At 50.5% G+C, this 15664-nt stretch overlaps 1 protein-coding gene across 1 annotated transcript; it reads right to left on the bottom strand.

The window, feature by feature from the left end:
* Positions 1–1614: 1614 nt before the first annotated feature.
* gtf2h4 (general transcription factor IIH, polypeptide 4) lies at positions 1615–11881 on the bottom strand. The gene is made up of 13 exons (XM_068746804.1): positions 11578–11881; positions 11403–11507; positions 11191–11322; positions 10935–11120; positions 10526–10634; positions 9349–9417; positions 6857–6940; positions 5631–5799; positions 4574–4704; positions 3874–3921; positions 3668–3746; positions 1900–1961; positions 1615–1786 (listed from the first exon to the last, which is right to left on the bottom strand). The coding sequence occupies exons 1-13, from the start codon at positions 11691–11693 to the stop codon at positions 1676–1678; spliced, it is 1401 nt and encodes a 466-aa protein (XP_068602905.1). The 5' UTR covers positions 11694–11881; the 3' UTR covers positions 1615–1675.
* Positions 11882–15664: the final 3783 nt, after the last annotated feature.

Below are 15664 nucleotides of genomic sequence, written 5' to 3'. Positions count from 1 at the left end.
CAGCAGAAGCGCAGTTTTGGATACTTTACTCTCAAACTCAAACTACCTGGGGGGTCACAAAACAAAAGAACGGTGAATGTGGCTTAACGTCTCGCCCATAACAAGCACATCCTACTTTTACAATTTTCTGAAACAAGTTTAAATATTACCCTCCTCAGCATTTGTAACAACGGAAAAACTCAAAAGACATTCTAGAGATATTTATTTATTTGAGCATCAAGCATCAGGCATGAACTCAAAATGAACAAAAATAAAATAAAATAAAATAAACAAACATATTTTCAGAAACATATATTCATGTTTAGGAAGCTCAAAAGGAGTAGGATGAAGTGTGATCTTATAAAATCATACCCCCCCCCCCCCCCCCCCTTCAGTCACGTGTTTGCCCACACATAATAAACACCTCCATGAACGCAACCTGTGTTCCAGTAAGTATTCAAACAAAATACATTTGTAGGTAGTACCTTTTACCCATCAATGCGTGCATACTTTAAAAATACCTCATATTTATACTTTATTTTAAGAATAATACTTTGACGCAACTTCAATTCAATATCCAAGTTATTCCATAATCTCACACCAGAGATAGACGCAGCAGCCCTTTCTTGCAGTTCTTTTATTCCTCCTCCCCTCTCAGCGAACACGAGCTGCAGACGGCTCGCTAGTAACTTCTTGTCTGCTTTATGAGGTATTTGAACCGTTTTAAATGTCACCAGATGGTCCAGTTTAAGGATTTTGGACTGTAAATATAAAGTATCGGCATCATGGATGATGCGAACGGCTCGTTTCCGGAGTATACGTAACGGTTGCAAAGTACTTCTGTAGGTGTTTCCCCATACTTCTAAACAATGTTAAATACGGTAATATTGATGAATTGTATAGAACGTGTAACGATTGTGTTCAAGGCGGGCTTTGGCTCAGACATAACTCGTGTGAGGTTTCCTGCAGATCCATTAGTACACAAAGAAGTTCTCGTTACCAGATTTATGAACAACTTTTGCTACTTTCATTTTGCTAGGAAACGTATTCGTTTTTAATAAGTTGAAAATACAGCTCGTCGGTTTACAAACTCCTGAAATGACCATCCTTAATGTCTGCGTGTCCAAACGATCAGTCGGGGGACGTTTCGTTACCAAGTCTCTGAACATATGGATCATTTCCTCGTCCCCGGCACACGCTGGAGGTCCAATGTGCACCGGGGACAGGTCTGACCGACTGCTGTCTGCAAGCTCTGACTCCGACCAAACAGGGACCGGACAGCCCCCAGCAAAGCCCCCCCCCCCCCCCCACAAGACACCAGAAGGGACGCTCCCGACCCACACAAGGGGACTGGTTGGGCGACCTCCCACAAACCCTGGAGCACCCGATGGAGAGTCCCAGAACCGGGACGACACCATAGACAGAGCAGTTTGTCTCTAATCCTCGGAGACGTAAGAGACAAAGTGTGTCCCCTGTCCGTCCAACACGGGACGTGTATGAACGGGGTCCAAATACGGAACGATTGGCACGGCTTCTTTCAGGTGCAGGTGGACTGCCGAGTCCACTGAGTCGTCTGTCCGGTGTGGAGACAGACGCTTGTCCCCCCCCCCCCCCCCCCTGCATTCTTTAACTGTTCACACTCAAGAAAAGGAGACGGCAGAAACGCGGCCTTCAGCTTCGCTTTATTCTCCTGCAGCTAGGCTTGAGACTTCTGTCGCTTCCAGAACCTCTTGACCTCACCGTGTCCTTCTGGAGACACCACCATCACTCTGTGAGACACGTCTTGCCACAGCAGGCAGCCGAGACCCTGAACCGGAGAGGAACGCAGATTAATGGAGCAGCACACGAAGGTCATTGAGGTCATCCAGGAACTCAGCTGGAACAAGTGATCGGAAAATGTCTCAGGACATTCGTCCTAACCTGGGCTCGGTCCCGCAGCACCTCGAAGTCCACCTGGGACAGGAACTGGTTGTAGAGAACTCCTGGAGGAGGCACGGATCGGTTAGAGGACAGCGTCCTGCACACCCCCAGAGGCAAAACGAAGCCCAAAAGGACAGAGACACACAACAAACGAAACAAAGACCAGGGCTGTCCGTTTGCCGTCTACTTCCATCATTGGTCTGTCCTCATGTGTCTCTGTTTCACTTGTTTATGATCACCAAGCGCTTCAACATCAAAGCCTCTGGTGGACAACAGCTGCTGTTACACCATGAGACGGTAGGCCAAAGAGCACGGGGTGGGGACGCGCTGGCGATGGAGAGAGGGACAGGCTGGTGATGGAGAGAGAGACAGGCTGGCGGTGGACAGGGACGCGCTGGCGATGGAGAGAGGGACACGCTGGCGATGGAGAGAGGGACACGCTGGCGGTGGAGAGAGGGACGCGCTGGCGGTGGAGAGAGGGACGCGCTGGCGGTGGACAGAAGGACAGGCTGGCGGTGGAGAGAGGGACGCGCTGGCGATGGAGAGAGGGACAGGCTGGCGGTGGACAGGGACGCGCTGGCGATGGAGAGAGGGACACGCTGGCGGTGGAGAGAGGGACACGCTGGCGATGGAGAGAGGGACACGCTGGCGATGGAGAGAGGGACACGCTGGCGGTGGAGAGAGGGACGCGCTGGCGGTGGAGAGAGGGACGCGCTGGCGGTGGAGAGAGGGACGCGCTGGCGATGGAGAGAGGGACGCGCTGGCGATGGAGAGAGGGACACGCTGGCGGTGGAGAGAGGGACGCGCTGGCGGTGGAGAGAGGGACGCGCTGGCGGTGGAGAGAAGGACGCGCTGGCGGTGGAGAGAGGGACGCGCTGGCGGTGGAGAGAGGGACGCGCTGGCGGTGGAGAGAGGGACGCGCTGGCGGTGGAGAGAGGGACGCGCTGGCGGTGGAGAGAGGGACGCGCTGGCGGTGGAGAGAGGGACGCGCTGGCGGTGGAGAGAGGGACGCGCTGGCGGTGGAGAGAGGGACGCGCTGGCGGTGGAGAGAGGGACGCGCTGGCGATGGAGAGAGGGACGCGCTGGCGGTGGAGAGAGGGACGCGCTGGCGGTGGAGAGAGGGACACCCTGGCGGTGGAGAGAGGGACGCGCTGGCGGTGGAGAGAGGGACGCGCTGGCGGTGGAGAGAGGGACGCGCTGGCGGTGGAGAGAGGGACTCGCTGGCGGTGGAGAGAGGGACGCGGTGGCGATGGAGAGAGGGACGCGCTGGCGATGGAGAGAGGGACGCGCTGGCGATGGAGAGAGGGACGCGCTGGCGATGGAGAGAGGGACGCGCTGGCGATGGAGAGAGGGACGCGCTGGCGATGGAGAGAGGGACGCGCTGGCGATGGAGAGAGGGACGCGCTGGCGATGGAGAGAGGGACGCGCTGGCGATGGAGAGAGGGACGCGCTGGCGATGGAGAGAGGGACGCGCTGGCGATGGAGAGAGGGACGCGCTGGCGATGGAGAGAGGGACGCGCTGGCGGTGGAGAGAGGGACGCGCTGGCGGTGGAGAGAGGGACGCGCTGGCGATGGAGAGAGGGACGCGCTGGCGATGGAGAGAGGGACGCGCTGGCGGTGGAGAGAGGGACGCGCTGGCGGTGGAGAGAGGGACGCGCTGGCGGTGGAGAGAGGGACGCGCTGGCGTGGTGTCAGAGCGTTTTCCTGTCTTCATGTCAGATCGGGGACGGACAGACAGACAGACAACACGATAAGAAGACGGGCTCACCTTCTGCGAACTGCAGTCGATCTCGCTCCAACTCCCACAGTCTGATCTGATCCGTTATGGTTGGGGGCAGGACTGGGGTCTGGAGGACAGCGATGGGACAGCGATGGGACAAGGGAGCCCCCCCCCCCCCCCCACCCATGAGCGCTCTATGTCGTCTTATTGTCATATTAGATGACCAAGTGTACGATAAGAACAATCAGCTGTACCTGCTTGAGCATGACGGGGTGAGCTCTGGTCCGGAGGAAGTGGATAATCTGGAGAGAGGGAAGACATTAGGGGGGGGGGGCAATGAAACCATCGCCCAGGTCGCCTCGGATCAATGAAACCATCGCCCAGGTCACATCGGATCAATGAAACCATCGCCCAGGTCACCTCGGATCAATGAAACCATCGCCCAGGTGGCCTCGGATCAACGAAACCATCGCCCAGGTGGCCTCGGATCAATGAAACCATCGCCCAGGTGGCCTCGGATCAATGAAACCATCGCCCAGGTCGCCTCGGATCAATGAAACCATCGCCCAGGTGGCCTCGGATCAATGAAACCTTCGCCCAGGTCACATCGGATCAATGAAACCATCGCCCAGGTGGCCTCGGATCAATGAAACCTTCGCCCAGGTCACATCGGATCAATGAAACCATCGCCCAGGTCACCTCGGATCAATGAAACCATCGCCCAGGTCGCCTCGGATCAATGAAACCATCGCCCAGGTGGCCTCGGATCAATCTACAAATGGTGACGAGCTCTGAAGCGCTCCGTTGGGTCACGTTACACATCAGAACTTCTCTTTGAACGTTCCCGAGTTCTCCAGGAACAAGAACAATGAGTTCCCGGTTGTTGGGGACTTGGACCAGCGGTGTCCCGGCGGTGTCCCGGCGGTGTCCCGGCGCTGTCCCCGCTGCCCGTACCTGCTCCGCGGTGATGCCGTTGGCTATGGCCTGCTGCACGGACTCCCTCGTGACCTGAGCCACGACCACGTTGGGGAAGCGATAGAGCATCTCACTGAAGAGGGCCACGAGGGCAATCTGCAGCTCCGAGTCTGGGAGAGAGAGACACGGGGTCAAATCCAGTTCTGTGTCCCGGTGCAGTGTGTAGCGCTGCCGCGCCTCTCGCCAGCTGGGAAAGACTCCGGCAGAACCTACAGCAGGAAAGCTAAACGATTCAACATTTATTATCAATCAGGTTAGCTCGCAAAATGGGCTCCTGATCGACTATGAATCAAAAGATCAATCAAGAGCAGTTCAAACCAATAAATACAGATATTTAACTGTTTTACCCAAATCGATGCCGAAGAATATACCGAAGTGGGAAACTTCCTGACTCCTGCAGTGTCTGAGGAGCCGGCCCCCACAGACCAGGGTCTGCCGTTGGTCCTTTAGCTCATATCCAGAGACCAGGAACCCGAAGGGTCCTCAGATCAGTGGCCCCCACTTCTGGGATATTCCTGCTTTACCGGCTGCAAACACAGATCTTCTCTGACTTCCAGTCAAGCGACTTTATTGGCCCCCCGAGAATGATCCAGGACTTCTTTCGGAACCAAGCCTCGGAGGATTCTGAGGTCTGCTAGGGATCATTGTCTTTTTCTAGGATTTCCTGATCCTCTGCACACGACGGGATTCCATTGAACCCGTAACTAAAGCGTGTCACCGAGCTGCCGCCATGCTTCGCTCTATTTATCCAGTCCCCCCCCCCCCCTTAATGGCACCAAGAACAGCGTCCCAAACCCTCTGTGGCAGATTCTGATCTGCTGGAACCTCTTTTCTGGGTCTCTGGGTCGGAAGTAGTGAAAATCTTGGAGATGTGACACGGAGTCCGAATCACAAGTCACTACTATAAATTGTGCAGAGCGTCGATAAGAGGCAAAAAGCACCGCCTTCTGGTGCGGCCGAAGTCCAAGACACAGTCTGAGACGAGGTCCCGGGACGGACAGGACGTCTCTCAAAAGCTGCAGGTGTCCATACGTACTTGTGTAGGCGTAGATCCGATAGTTCGTTTCCACCACTATGAACCCGGCGTCGCCAGTGCCAGGAGTGGAAGCCATGTTGGAGAGCGAGGAGGGGCAGGACAAGGTAGTGGTGACCCCCGCCGCCAGAGTGATGGCCAGTCTGGTGGGGTAGTACCGCCTGGACTTCCTCTGGCGATAGAAGAACACATGCTAATGTGCGCTAATCATAGATAAGCGTGTGTGTAAACTTATTCCAGCTTTAAAGTAGGTCATCTAGTTTTCTGTGGCTATTTAAATTCCTGGTTATCACAAGACTGGGGGGCGGAGCTTTCAGTTATCGAGCTCCTTTATCGTGGAATCACACCATCTCTATGTTCAAGAGGAGATTAAAGACTTTCCTTTTTAACAAAGCTTATAGCTAATCGATGCAGTAATCAATATAATCAATCTGCTGTCATTAGGCAGCATTGGTGGCTTAACATCATGACACACTGAGCTCCTCCCCCTTTATCTGGTTATTCATGTTATAAATATATGTGAGTAATCTCTCTCTCCCTGTTTGTCCATCCAGATGGCTGTCCTCCATGAGTCTGAGGTTCTGTCCAAGGTTTCTGCCTGTTAAAGGGAGTGTTTCCTTTGTGCTTGCTCTTGGGGGTCCGGTTGGGTTCTGTCTTTCCCTGCTAAAGAGCCTTGAGATGACTATGAGAAATAAAAACGAGTTTAACAACACTCTGGTTGTTGAGAAGACATTCATCAAGTCTTGATTTAAATGGTGGCCGCCGTTTGTCCCCGCCCGTCGTTTGTCCCCGCCCGTCGTTTGTCCCCGCTGATCTCAGCCAGACATTCAACATAGACGCTGAAACTGACTTCATATTCTTGACGTAACGAATCATTTATTTAACAAACAATGAAGGCGGCTGCTCGTGAAGCTAGCTAGCAGCGCTCGGCCAGCTAGCGCCGCGAGCAGCTAGGCTAGCTTGTGTTACTGGATAACGGGTGCTTGAAAACAGCTACAGGTTGAAGGTATCCTCACTGAATCCCGACTCCACACACAGAGGCACAAAGAGGAACAACTAAAGCAGCCTGAAGAACAATCCGGAAGAGAACGACGCCTCACAAACAGAATGGAACAAACCGGATCATTGTTCTCTCAGAACCTTCAGCACAAGAACCCGCTAGCCTTTAATCTGAATAGCCAGGGATTCAGATTAATGATGACATCATTATTATATGAACTATGACTCACCTTCCTCTGGAAGACCAGCCCAAACTCCCGGAGGTGCTGCAGGAAGGTCAGCAACGAATCGCTCATGCCTTCCACGGAATAATCCTGAGGGGCCCAAGACACGGAACGCAAGAAGAGGAACGTAAGAAGAGGAACGTTAGAAGAGGAACGCAAGAAGAACGTAAGAAGAGGAACGCAAGAAGAGGAACGTAAGAAAAGGAACGCAAGAAGAAGAACGTAAGAAGAGGAACGTAAGAAAGAAGAACGTAAGAAGAGGAACGTAAGAAAGAAGAGGAACGTAAGAAGAGGAACGTAAGAAGAGGAACGTAAGAAAGGGAATGTAAGAAGAGGAACGTAAGAAGAGGAACGTAAGAAGAGGAACGTAAGAAGAAGAACGTAAGAAGAGGAACGTAAGAAGAGGAACGTAAGAAAGAAGAGGAACGTAAGAAGAGGAACGTAAGAAGAGGAACGTAAGAAGAGGAACGTAAGAAAGAAGAGGAACGTAAGAAGAGGAATGTAAGAAGAGGAACGTAAGAAGAGGAACGTAAGAAGAGGAATTTAAGAAGAGGAACGTAAGAAGAGGAATGTAAGAAGAAGAACGTTAGAAGAGGAACGTAAGAAGAGGAACGTAAGAAAAGGAACGTAAGAAAAGGAACGTAAGAAAGAGGAACGTAAGAAGAGGAACGCAAGAAGAGGAACGTAAGAAAAGGAACGTAAGAAGAAGAACGTAAGAAGAGGAACGTAAGAAGAGGAACGCAAGAAGAAGAACGTAAGAAGAAGAACGTAAGAAGAGGAACGTAAGAAGAAGAACGTTAGAAGAGGAACGTTAGAAGAACGTAAGAAGAGGAACGTAAGAAAAGGAACGTAAGAAAGAAGAACGTAAGAAGAAGAACGTAAGAAGAGGAACGTAAGAAGAAGAACGTTAGAAGAGGAACGTTAGAAGAACGTAAGAAGAGGAAAGTTAGAAAAGGAACGTAAGAAAGAAGAACGTAAGAAGAAGAACGTAAGAAGAGGAACGTAAGAAGAAGAACGTTAGAAGAGGAACGTTAGAAGAACGTAAGAAGAGGAACGTAAGAAAAGGAACGTAAGAAAGAAGAACGTAAGAAGAGGAACGTAAGAAGAGGAACGTAAGAAGAGGAACGTAAGAAGAAGAACGTAAGAAGAGGAAAGTTAGAAAAGGAACGTAAGAAAAGGAACGTAAGAAGAGGAACGTAAGAAGAAGAACGTAAGAAGAGGAACGTAAGAAGAAGAACGTAAGAAGAGGAACGTAAGAAGAAGAACGTAAGAAGAGGAACGCAAGAAGAGGAACGTAAGAAAAGGAACGTAAGAAGAAGAACGTAAGAAGAGGAACGTAAGAAGAGGAACGCAAGAAGAAGAACGTAAGAAGAGGAACGTTAGAAGAACGTAAGAAGAGGAACGTAAGAAGAGGAAAGTTAGAAAAGGAACGTAAGAAAGAAGAACGTAAGAAGAAGAACGTAAGAAGAGGAACGTAAGAAGAACGTTAGAAGAGGAACGTTAGAAGAACGTAAGAAGAGGAACGTAAGAAAAGGAACGTAAGAAAGAAGAACGTAAGAAGAGGAACGTAAGAAGAGGAACGTAAGAAGAGGAACGTAAGAAGAAGAACGTTAGAAGAGGAACGTTAGAAGAGGAACGTTAGAAGAGGAACGTTAGAAGAACGTAAGAAGAGGAACGTAAGAAAAGGAACGTAAGAAAGAAGAACGTAAGAAGAAGAACGTAAGAAGAAGAACGTAAGAAGAGGAACGTAAGAAGAAGAACGTAAGAAGAGGAACGTAAGAAGAAGAACGTTAGAAGAGGAACGTTAGAAGAGGAACGTTAGAAGAACGTAAGAAGAGGAACGTAAGAAAAGGAACGTAAGAAAGAAGAACGTAAGAAGAGGAACGTAGGAAAGAAGAACGTAAGAAGAGGAACGTTAGAAGAGGAACGTAAGAAGAGGAACGTAAGAAGAGGAACGTAAGAAAGAAGAACGTAAGAAGAGGAACGTTAGAAAAGGAACGTAAGAAGAAGAACGTTAGAAGAGGAACGTAAGAAGAGGAACGTAAGAAGAGGAACATTAGAAGAGGAACGTAAGAAGAGGAACGTAGGAAAGAAGAACGTAAGAAGAGGAACGTTAGAAGAGGAACGTAAGAAGAGGAACGTTAGAAGAGGAACGTAAGAAGAGGAACGTAAGAAGAGGAACGTAAGAAGAGGAACGTAAGAAGAAGAACGTAAGAAGAGGAACGTAAGAAGAAGAACGTAAGAAGAAGAACGTAAGAAGAGGAACGTTAGAAGAGGAACGTTAGAAGAGGAACGTAAGAAGAGGAACGTAAGAAGAGGAACGTAAGAAGAGGAACGTAAGAAGAGGAACGTAAGAAGAAGAACGTAAGAAGAAGAACGTAAGAAGAGGAACGTAAGAAGAGGAACGTAAGAAGAAGAACGTAAGAAGAAGAACGTAAGAAGAGGAACGTTAGAAAAGGAACGTAACGGAGCCGGAGCAGACTGACGGACGCACTCACTTTTCCCAGAGTCGAGAAGCTGAGCTGGAACAAGAAGGACAAGATCTCCACGAGGTCCATTCCTTTGGCCTGCAAGAGCCCACAGGGCAGATCAGAAGGCCGTCCTCGGCCCCGCCCCCGACCGGGTTCCCTGCTCCGAGCGGCAGTTATTGCTGATCGAGCTCGTATTGATCATTTAGCGTACCGTATTTTCACAACCATCAGACGCACGTAAAAGTCTTAAATTATCTTCAAAACGTGCCGAACGTCCATTGGTCCGCGTCCCTATGATTTGTTGCAAGGCGGACTCAGGCAGGCGCCTCGCGGAGTGATGCGTACCGATGCTGTCCTTCACCATAGTATTATGGCGTCCCGACTAAGCGGAGTTCCACCTCGAGGCTGTCGGTCCCGCAGCAGAACACGGGAATAGAGCAGCGGAGAGAGAATCCAGCATTAATGAATCAATGGAGGAAGAGGAGGAAGCAAGAAGACGACCTGCAGCAACTCAGCTCCTGAGATCGGCAACTCCGTGCGCGCTGATCTCACCGATACAGTCTAAACCGGAGTGAAGCTAGCTAACGGGCTAACTAGCAAACTAGCTTATCATCATCATCCCCGGTGGATTAACCAAAGAACTCCAACCGTTCAACGTTAAACTGCGGGCTGCGTGGGAGCGCTGGACGACAGAAGGAGAACACAGTTCCACTCAGAGTGGAAGGCAGCGCAGCGCCACCGTTTGACTGGATTGTAGCTGCTTTGGCTAACTGTCTGCTAGCATTGTTGTTCGCTTCATTTCCGAGGCGCTGCCGCACGGAAAGAGACTGGCAATGAAGAAAGAGGCCGGCATGTTTGACGGAGATCTAGCGCTGCTGTTCACTACAGAAACAGAGGATGAGGACTTTGATGGGTTTGATTAATGACTCTGTTTTGCTCCGGCTCTATTTTTTTAAACGCGTACTAGTATGCTTGTCTGATTGATGACGATTAAAGATGTGAGTACCAAACTCAGTTTTGCTCCTGCTTTATTGCACCTATCATGCCGGCGCCTTTTGATCCGCGCGCCCTTTGTACGTTTGAAATACCAAAAAGTCAGCTGTTAATGAGACTGGGCCGAATCACCGGGTGCGTCATAAGGTCGTGAAAATACGGTAATGTAACAGCATCGACGGCCCCGCTCCGGGCGAAGGGGGGGGGGTACCTGCGCCGTTTTCAGGTACTGAAGGGTGAAGTACCACAGCTGGGACGCCGTGTCCAGCAGGAGGAACTGGAAGCCAGACGAGGTGATGTAGGGCGCCTCCCCCGCCTCGCTGACCAACACAGGAGAGGACGAAGCATCAAGGCCTGCCGCACGAATCCCGCGCTGCAGCGAGGAGCGTCGCTACACGCGGGACGCGAGCACACAACCTCCCGTTTGACCTTCAACCACGACCGGAGAGCAACAGGAGTCCGACAGCGGAACACGCGAACAGGAAGCGACAACATTTCTGTTCGTCTCCATGGAAACAAGCTGCTGGCACGACGCGCCGTTACCCACGGGCCAGAGCACTGAACCCTGCCACGCTAAGACGGTGGAGCCTGAGGGGGTCGTAACCGTGACTACCGCTTACCTTTTCATGAGGCCGGCCTGCACTAGCAGCTGCGCCAGGTCCTGACTCACGGTGGCACAGGGTGACCCCACCATGAACTGCAGGACGACCTCCCAGCGCTCCATGGCGTAGCGGTCCAGACTCTGGACGTCCCGGGCGTGGCGGTCGGGACCCAGAGCTCCGCCCTCATCCGCCCACGCCGCGCCCCTGTGCAGAGACGCCCCCGATGAGACGGGGCCCACCCCGTCCCCTCGGGGGACGGCGTGTTGAGACCTACCCGCCCAGCAGAGCCGTCCTCAGGTTGTCCCTGAACACCGGGTTCAGGCTGTAGCCCTGCAGACCCCCCGGCAGCTGCTGGCCGTGCCACAGGCGGAGTCCCGCCAGCACCGACACGCAGGCGTCGTGGTCCCTGGAGCGCGCACAAGGAGCAGGGTGGGGCGCGGGAACACGCGCGGGAACACGCACGCACGCCGCCGAGGCGGCTCTTACCTCTGGCTGTCTTTCTTCACCCACAGCGCCACCGCCGCCTGGGGGAGCGGCTGATCCAGGAACAGCATCCGGATGACGTAGTTCTGAGGCAGAGGCTGGAGCTCCCTGCAGGGCGGAAGGCAGCGCATGATGCTCGGTTACCGGGCACCGGGCCCCGGCCCCGGGCCCCGCCTACCTGTAGACCGCCAGGCACGTCGCCGGGTGGTTGTACAGCCGGTCCAGAACGTCCGGGCTCAGCTCTCCCAGGTATTCATGCAGGTTCTTGCAGCGAAGCTCGACACGCAGCTTCATGTCGGCCCGGCGGAGGGGGAGGAGTCAGCCGGCCGGTCTAGTAGCCGCTCGGCTCCATCCCCGTCAGTAACTCTACGTTACTCTGCGTTACTTTAACAGCGTAGTTACTGACAGACACTCAAGTAGCGCGAGAAATCTAGAATTACTCTGCAAAATTAGCTAATAGCTACATCGGCGCGTCGCAGGCTTCCTTTCGGCGGCCATGTTTGTTTGTCACGTGACTCCTTCTTCTTCTTCTTCTTCTTCTTCTTCTTCTTCTTCGCGGAGGAGCATGAGCGCCTCCTGCTGATCAGGGTCATTTCCTCATCTCCTTTACCAGACTGTCGTGTCTCAATAAATAATGTGTGTGTGTGTGTGTGTGTGGGGGGGGGGGGGGGGGGGGGGGGGTTCCCCTTCACATGATCTCATACATCTACTACTACTGGACCGCCGTTGCCCCAGCAACCCAACCTTCTCCACTTCACCCTGTCCTTTACATCGTCACTGGTCACTCCAAGGAGAACCTTTAACATTAAATAACACGTTCAAGATTAATTGACGAAGACAAATTCTGTCTGGAATACTATTCCACCAAAACATGCAAATGAGGTGAATAGTTTACACTAAATTTCCGATAGGTGTGAGTGTCTGTGTGTGGCCCTGTGATGAACTGGCGGCTTGTCCAGGGTGTAGCCCGCCTCTCGCCTCACTTCTGTGAATGAAGGCTGCTTCTGTTTCAGTCCTTCTTTCCCTTGAGACAGAAAAAGGAGGTTTCCTGACTTTGCGTTGGGCTGGAGTTTAAAAAACAATATTTTCCTTGTTCTGTCAAGGGATTAAAAAATGTATGTGATTAATTAATTATGATCTGTAATTAAATAATTTATTTTTTAATCTTACCTAAACATTGCAGAGAAAATCCCTCAACTTGAGGTATTTTCATTTAAATTCATTACATTATTGTGGCAGATCAAAGTAGAACAAACAGTAGCTTTATAAATTAAATTGTTTGATTTGAATCAGAAAACTTTATTAATCCCGGAGGGAAAGTAACAGAGAAGTAATCGAAAGTCTGCAAGCCATTTGCCATTATTCTGAAACAGCTCCTGGGAACGATGTGCAGCTTCATCACTGACTCGACGACTCAAACCTTCCATTGTGGCTGAAACTGCATTCAGAACTAGAAAGACAATCAGAGATTGGGCAAAGATACAACTACAACTGTAACGTATATGAAACTAGAATGGACTATGAGTGTGCACGCCAAATCTGAAGTCTCTAGCTCCAGAATTGAGGTCAGGATGGACTCCTGAAAAATGCGGATTTTAGAACGAAAATTAGCTCTCAGATCCGGATTGTGATCCGGATCCGGCCGAAATTAGTCATGGTCATAGACCTTTAAGGAGTACTTATGTGTGATTGTTTTCAGATCCATACCGCCATGCGTTTTGAAGAAATTAAGAAAAATGTCAAAAAGTGCCCTATCTCGAATCCTTTATAAAATTCTAGAATCTGGATCCAGATCCGGATCAACTCCATTCTCAGGGAGGACTGAGCCACGGACAGAACCTTGCTTGTGTAAAAATTTCAAGTCGATTGGGTTACTAGTTTTTGAGTTATGCGCTCGGACAGACAAACAAACAGACAAACAGACAAACAGACAGACCCAATTGCAATACTCTCGCCTTGTTGGTGTAGGTCGCCCCCGGGCCCTGGGCTGGTTCTTCTGCGTGTGGCTCTGGGGGGGCCCCGGGGGTCGCTCCCGGGTCCTGGGCTGGTTCTTTTGCGTGTGGCTCTGGGGGGGCCCTGGACTGGTTCTTCTGCGTGTGGCTCTGGGGGGGCCCCGGGGGTCGCTCCCGGGTCCTGGGCTGGTTCTTCTGCGTGTGGCTCTGGGGGGGCCCTGGTGGTCGTTCTCGGGTTGCTGTGGCTGCTTGGGGTGATCTGGGGGCTCATGTTGCCATCGTTGGGTCCGGGATGGCTGCCCCGTTCTTAGGTGGAGGTTTCACGCATGCCAGATCCACCACTCCAGCACCAATCAAAACTCGATCTGAGAGTTAACTCCGCCCACAGGTCTCTGAGTCAGTGGAGGTTGCTGGTTCAGTGTTTGTGGCTCTCACTATGCTCTCTCTCTTCTTCCTCAGATCTCCTGAGAACTTGGTGATCCATACTTTCCTCTAGAGTCTGATGTGAACCTGGTGTATTGGGACAACTCTTGGTGATGATTGGATGGAAGGGGTAGAATTAAGGAGCACAAATAAATCCATTGCACTCTCTCCTCAGAACACTGTGTATTTGTCACTTTGTGTTTGTCCATGTTGTGTGTTCACTGCGGTGTGCACAGCCCTCTACGGCGGTAAGCAGGTAATAAAACTAATAAAATATGAATAGGCTAGTCTGCCAAGAGGGCAGGTGACGGTCACAATCACTATAAGAATAAAAAGCATTGAACTCTAGCAGAGACTGACGTTGTGTACGTTGTTACTCTGGAGCACGAATGCAGACAAGGTAAAAAAAGAAGAAGAAGAAGAAAAAAAAAAGCAATACCCTCGCCTCCCCTTCGGCAAGGGTAAATATAATGTTTTCAGCCCAGCTGATCAATTGATGATGATGAATATATTTATTAGATAGAATGTTAGAGTACAAGTACAGTTACACAGTAGCATGTATTACAGTACAAGTACAGTCAAACATCCTGTCTAAGAGGAGCATTTCAAAAAAGCCCTTGCGGGCTTGTTTCCGTTGAAAGTCCTAAAAAGATCTCCCCGTCGGGGAATCGAACCCCGGTCTCCCGCGTGACAGGCGGGGATACTGTCCACCATACTAACGAGGAAGACGGATCAGATTAGTTTATTATGAACCGAGTCGTCACACCAAGTCTGTAATTCAGGCCGTTACTGGTTATTGTTGATAAACGGCTTCATTCCTAAGTGTGTGCTGATTCTCTTCGGTCACCGTGCTTCAGGTTAAAACATCGTTTGGAGTAAAATTGTCTGACATTAATTACCACAGACGGAGGTTATGTCATCGTCGGCGTTTGTCTGTCTGTCTGTCCGTTAGCAAGATAATTAAAAAATGTATGGAAGGATCTGGATGAAATTTGGGAAATGTTGGGAATCTTACCAGGAACAGATGATTGGTGATGATCCAGAAGAGATCATGGATTCTGGATCAGTTTGAAACTGAATGTGTTTTCTTGAACTCTGTCCCCCCCTAGCGGCACAATGTGGCATTTTCCCCGTTTCCCAGCTCCTATCTTCTTTATTTTCTCCTCTCTTTTCTTCTTTAACGTAACTATATTTGCACTGACTTCACTGAGAAACTTAATGGCTACATTTTTATATGCACGCTCTGCAAAGCAGTTTTAATGTGAATCACTTTGATTTGTAAGCGGCAGTTTCTTTAATAAACCGGCGCAATACAATGACGTCATCGTCCCGCGACCAAACAGTGTCTCTTCCGGCGGATCCACGAGCGGTCGCATCGCACGCGGAGACCAGATTCCTGAAGTGAGTTTGTCTTTTTCAAATGTTGAATTTCCAGATGTGTCGTTGCAAGATTGTTCTTAAATGATTATTTGTGGTTAAACAAATGGCATAATGATGGCATAGCTAGTGTTGGATAGATCAACGAGGAAGTGAGGTCCCACTCAGAAAAACAGCCTTTGGACAAAATGCTCTTTCTGTAAAGGCCAGTAAGATCTGGAGCAGTCTTCCACTCGCCATCAGGGGGCGTCCCACATTACAAACTTTAAAAACTCACACGAAGCAGTGGTTGAAAGTAAACCAGTCCTGTAACCACTAGCTAAAAATCTTTTGGTAATTTACTGTATTGCGTCATGTTTTTATTGTAACCTCTTGTTCGTTTTTAAGTCTTGTTGTGTTTTTCTTTTAGGGACTGCGGATGTAAATTAGCATTTTTGCTAAAATCTGGCACATTTACACCTATTATATTATTTTGTAATGATGTTCATTAATGTGCACTGTCCCTATCAAACA

The sequence above is a fragment of the Brachionichthys hirsutus genome, chromosome 13 (assembly GCF_040956055.1).
Source record: "Brachionichthys hirsutus isolate HB-005 chromosome 13, CSIRO-AGI_Bhir_v1, whole genome shotgun sequence".
Lineage (NCBI taxonomy): Eukaryota > Metazoa > Chordata > Actinopteri > Lophiiformes > Brachionichthyidae > Brachionichthys > Brachionichthys hirsutus.
Note: the sequence above shows the minus strand (reverse complement) of the source record. Positions and strands in the feature narration are given on the sequence as shown.

Coding starts and splice junctions, on each gene's coding strand:
- gtf2h4 (XM_068746804.1), bottom strand. CDS start 11,693: ATGAAGCTGCGTGTCGAGCTTCGCTGCAAGAACCTGCATGAATACCTG. Junction 9,418..10,525: donor AGTACCTGAAAACGGCGCAG/GTACCCCCCCCC, acceptor GGGCTCTTGCAG/GCCAAAGGAATGGACCTCGT. Junction 4,705..5,630: donor TCGGATCTACGCCTACACAA/GTACGTATGGAC, acceptor TCTCTCTCCCAG/ACTCGGAGCTGCAGATTGCC.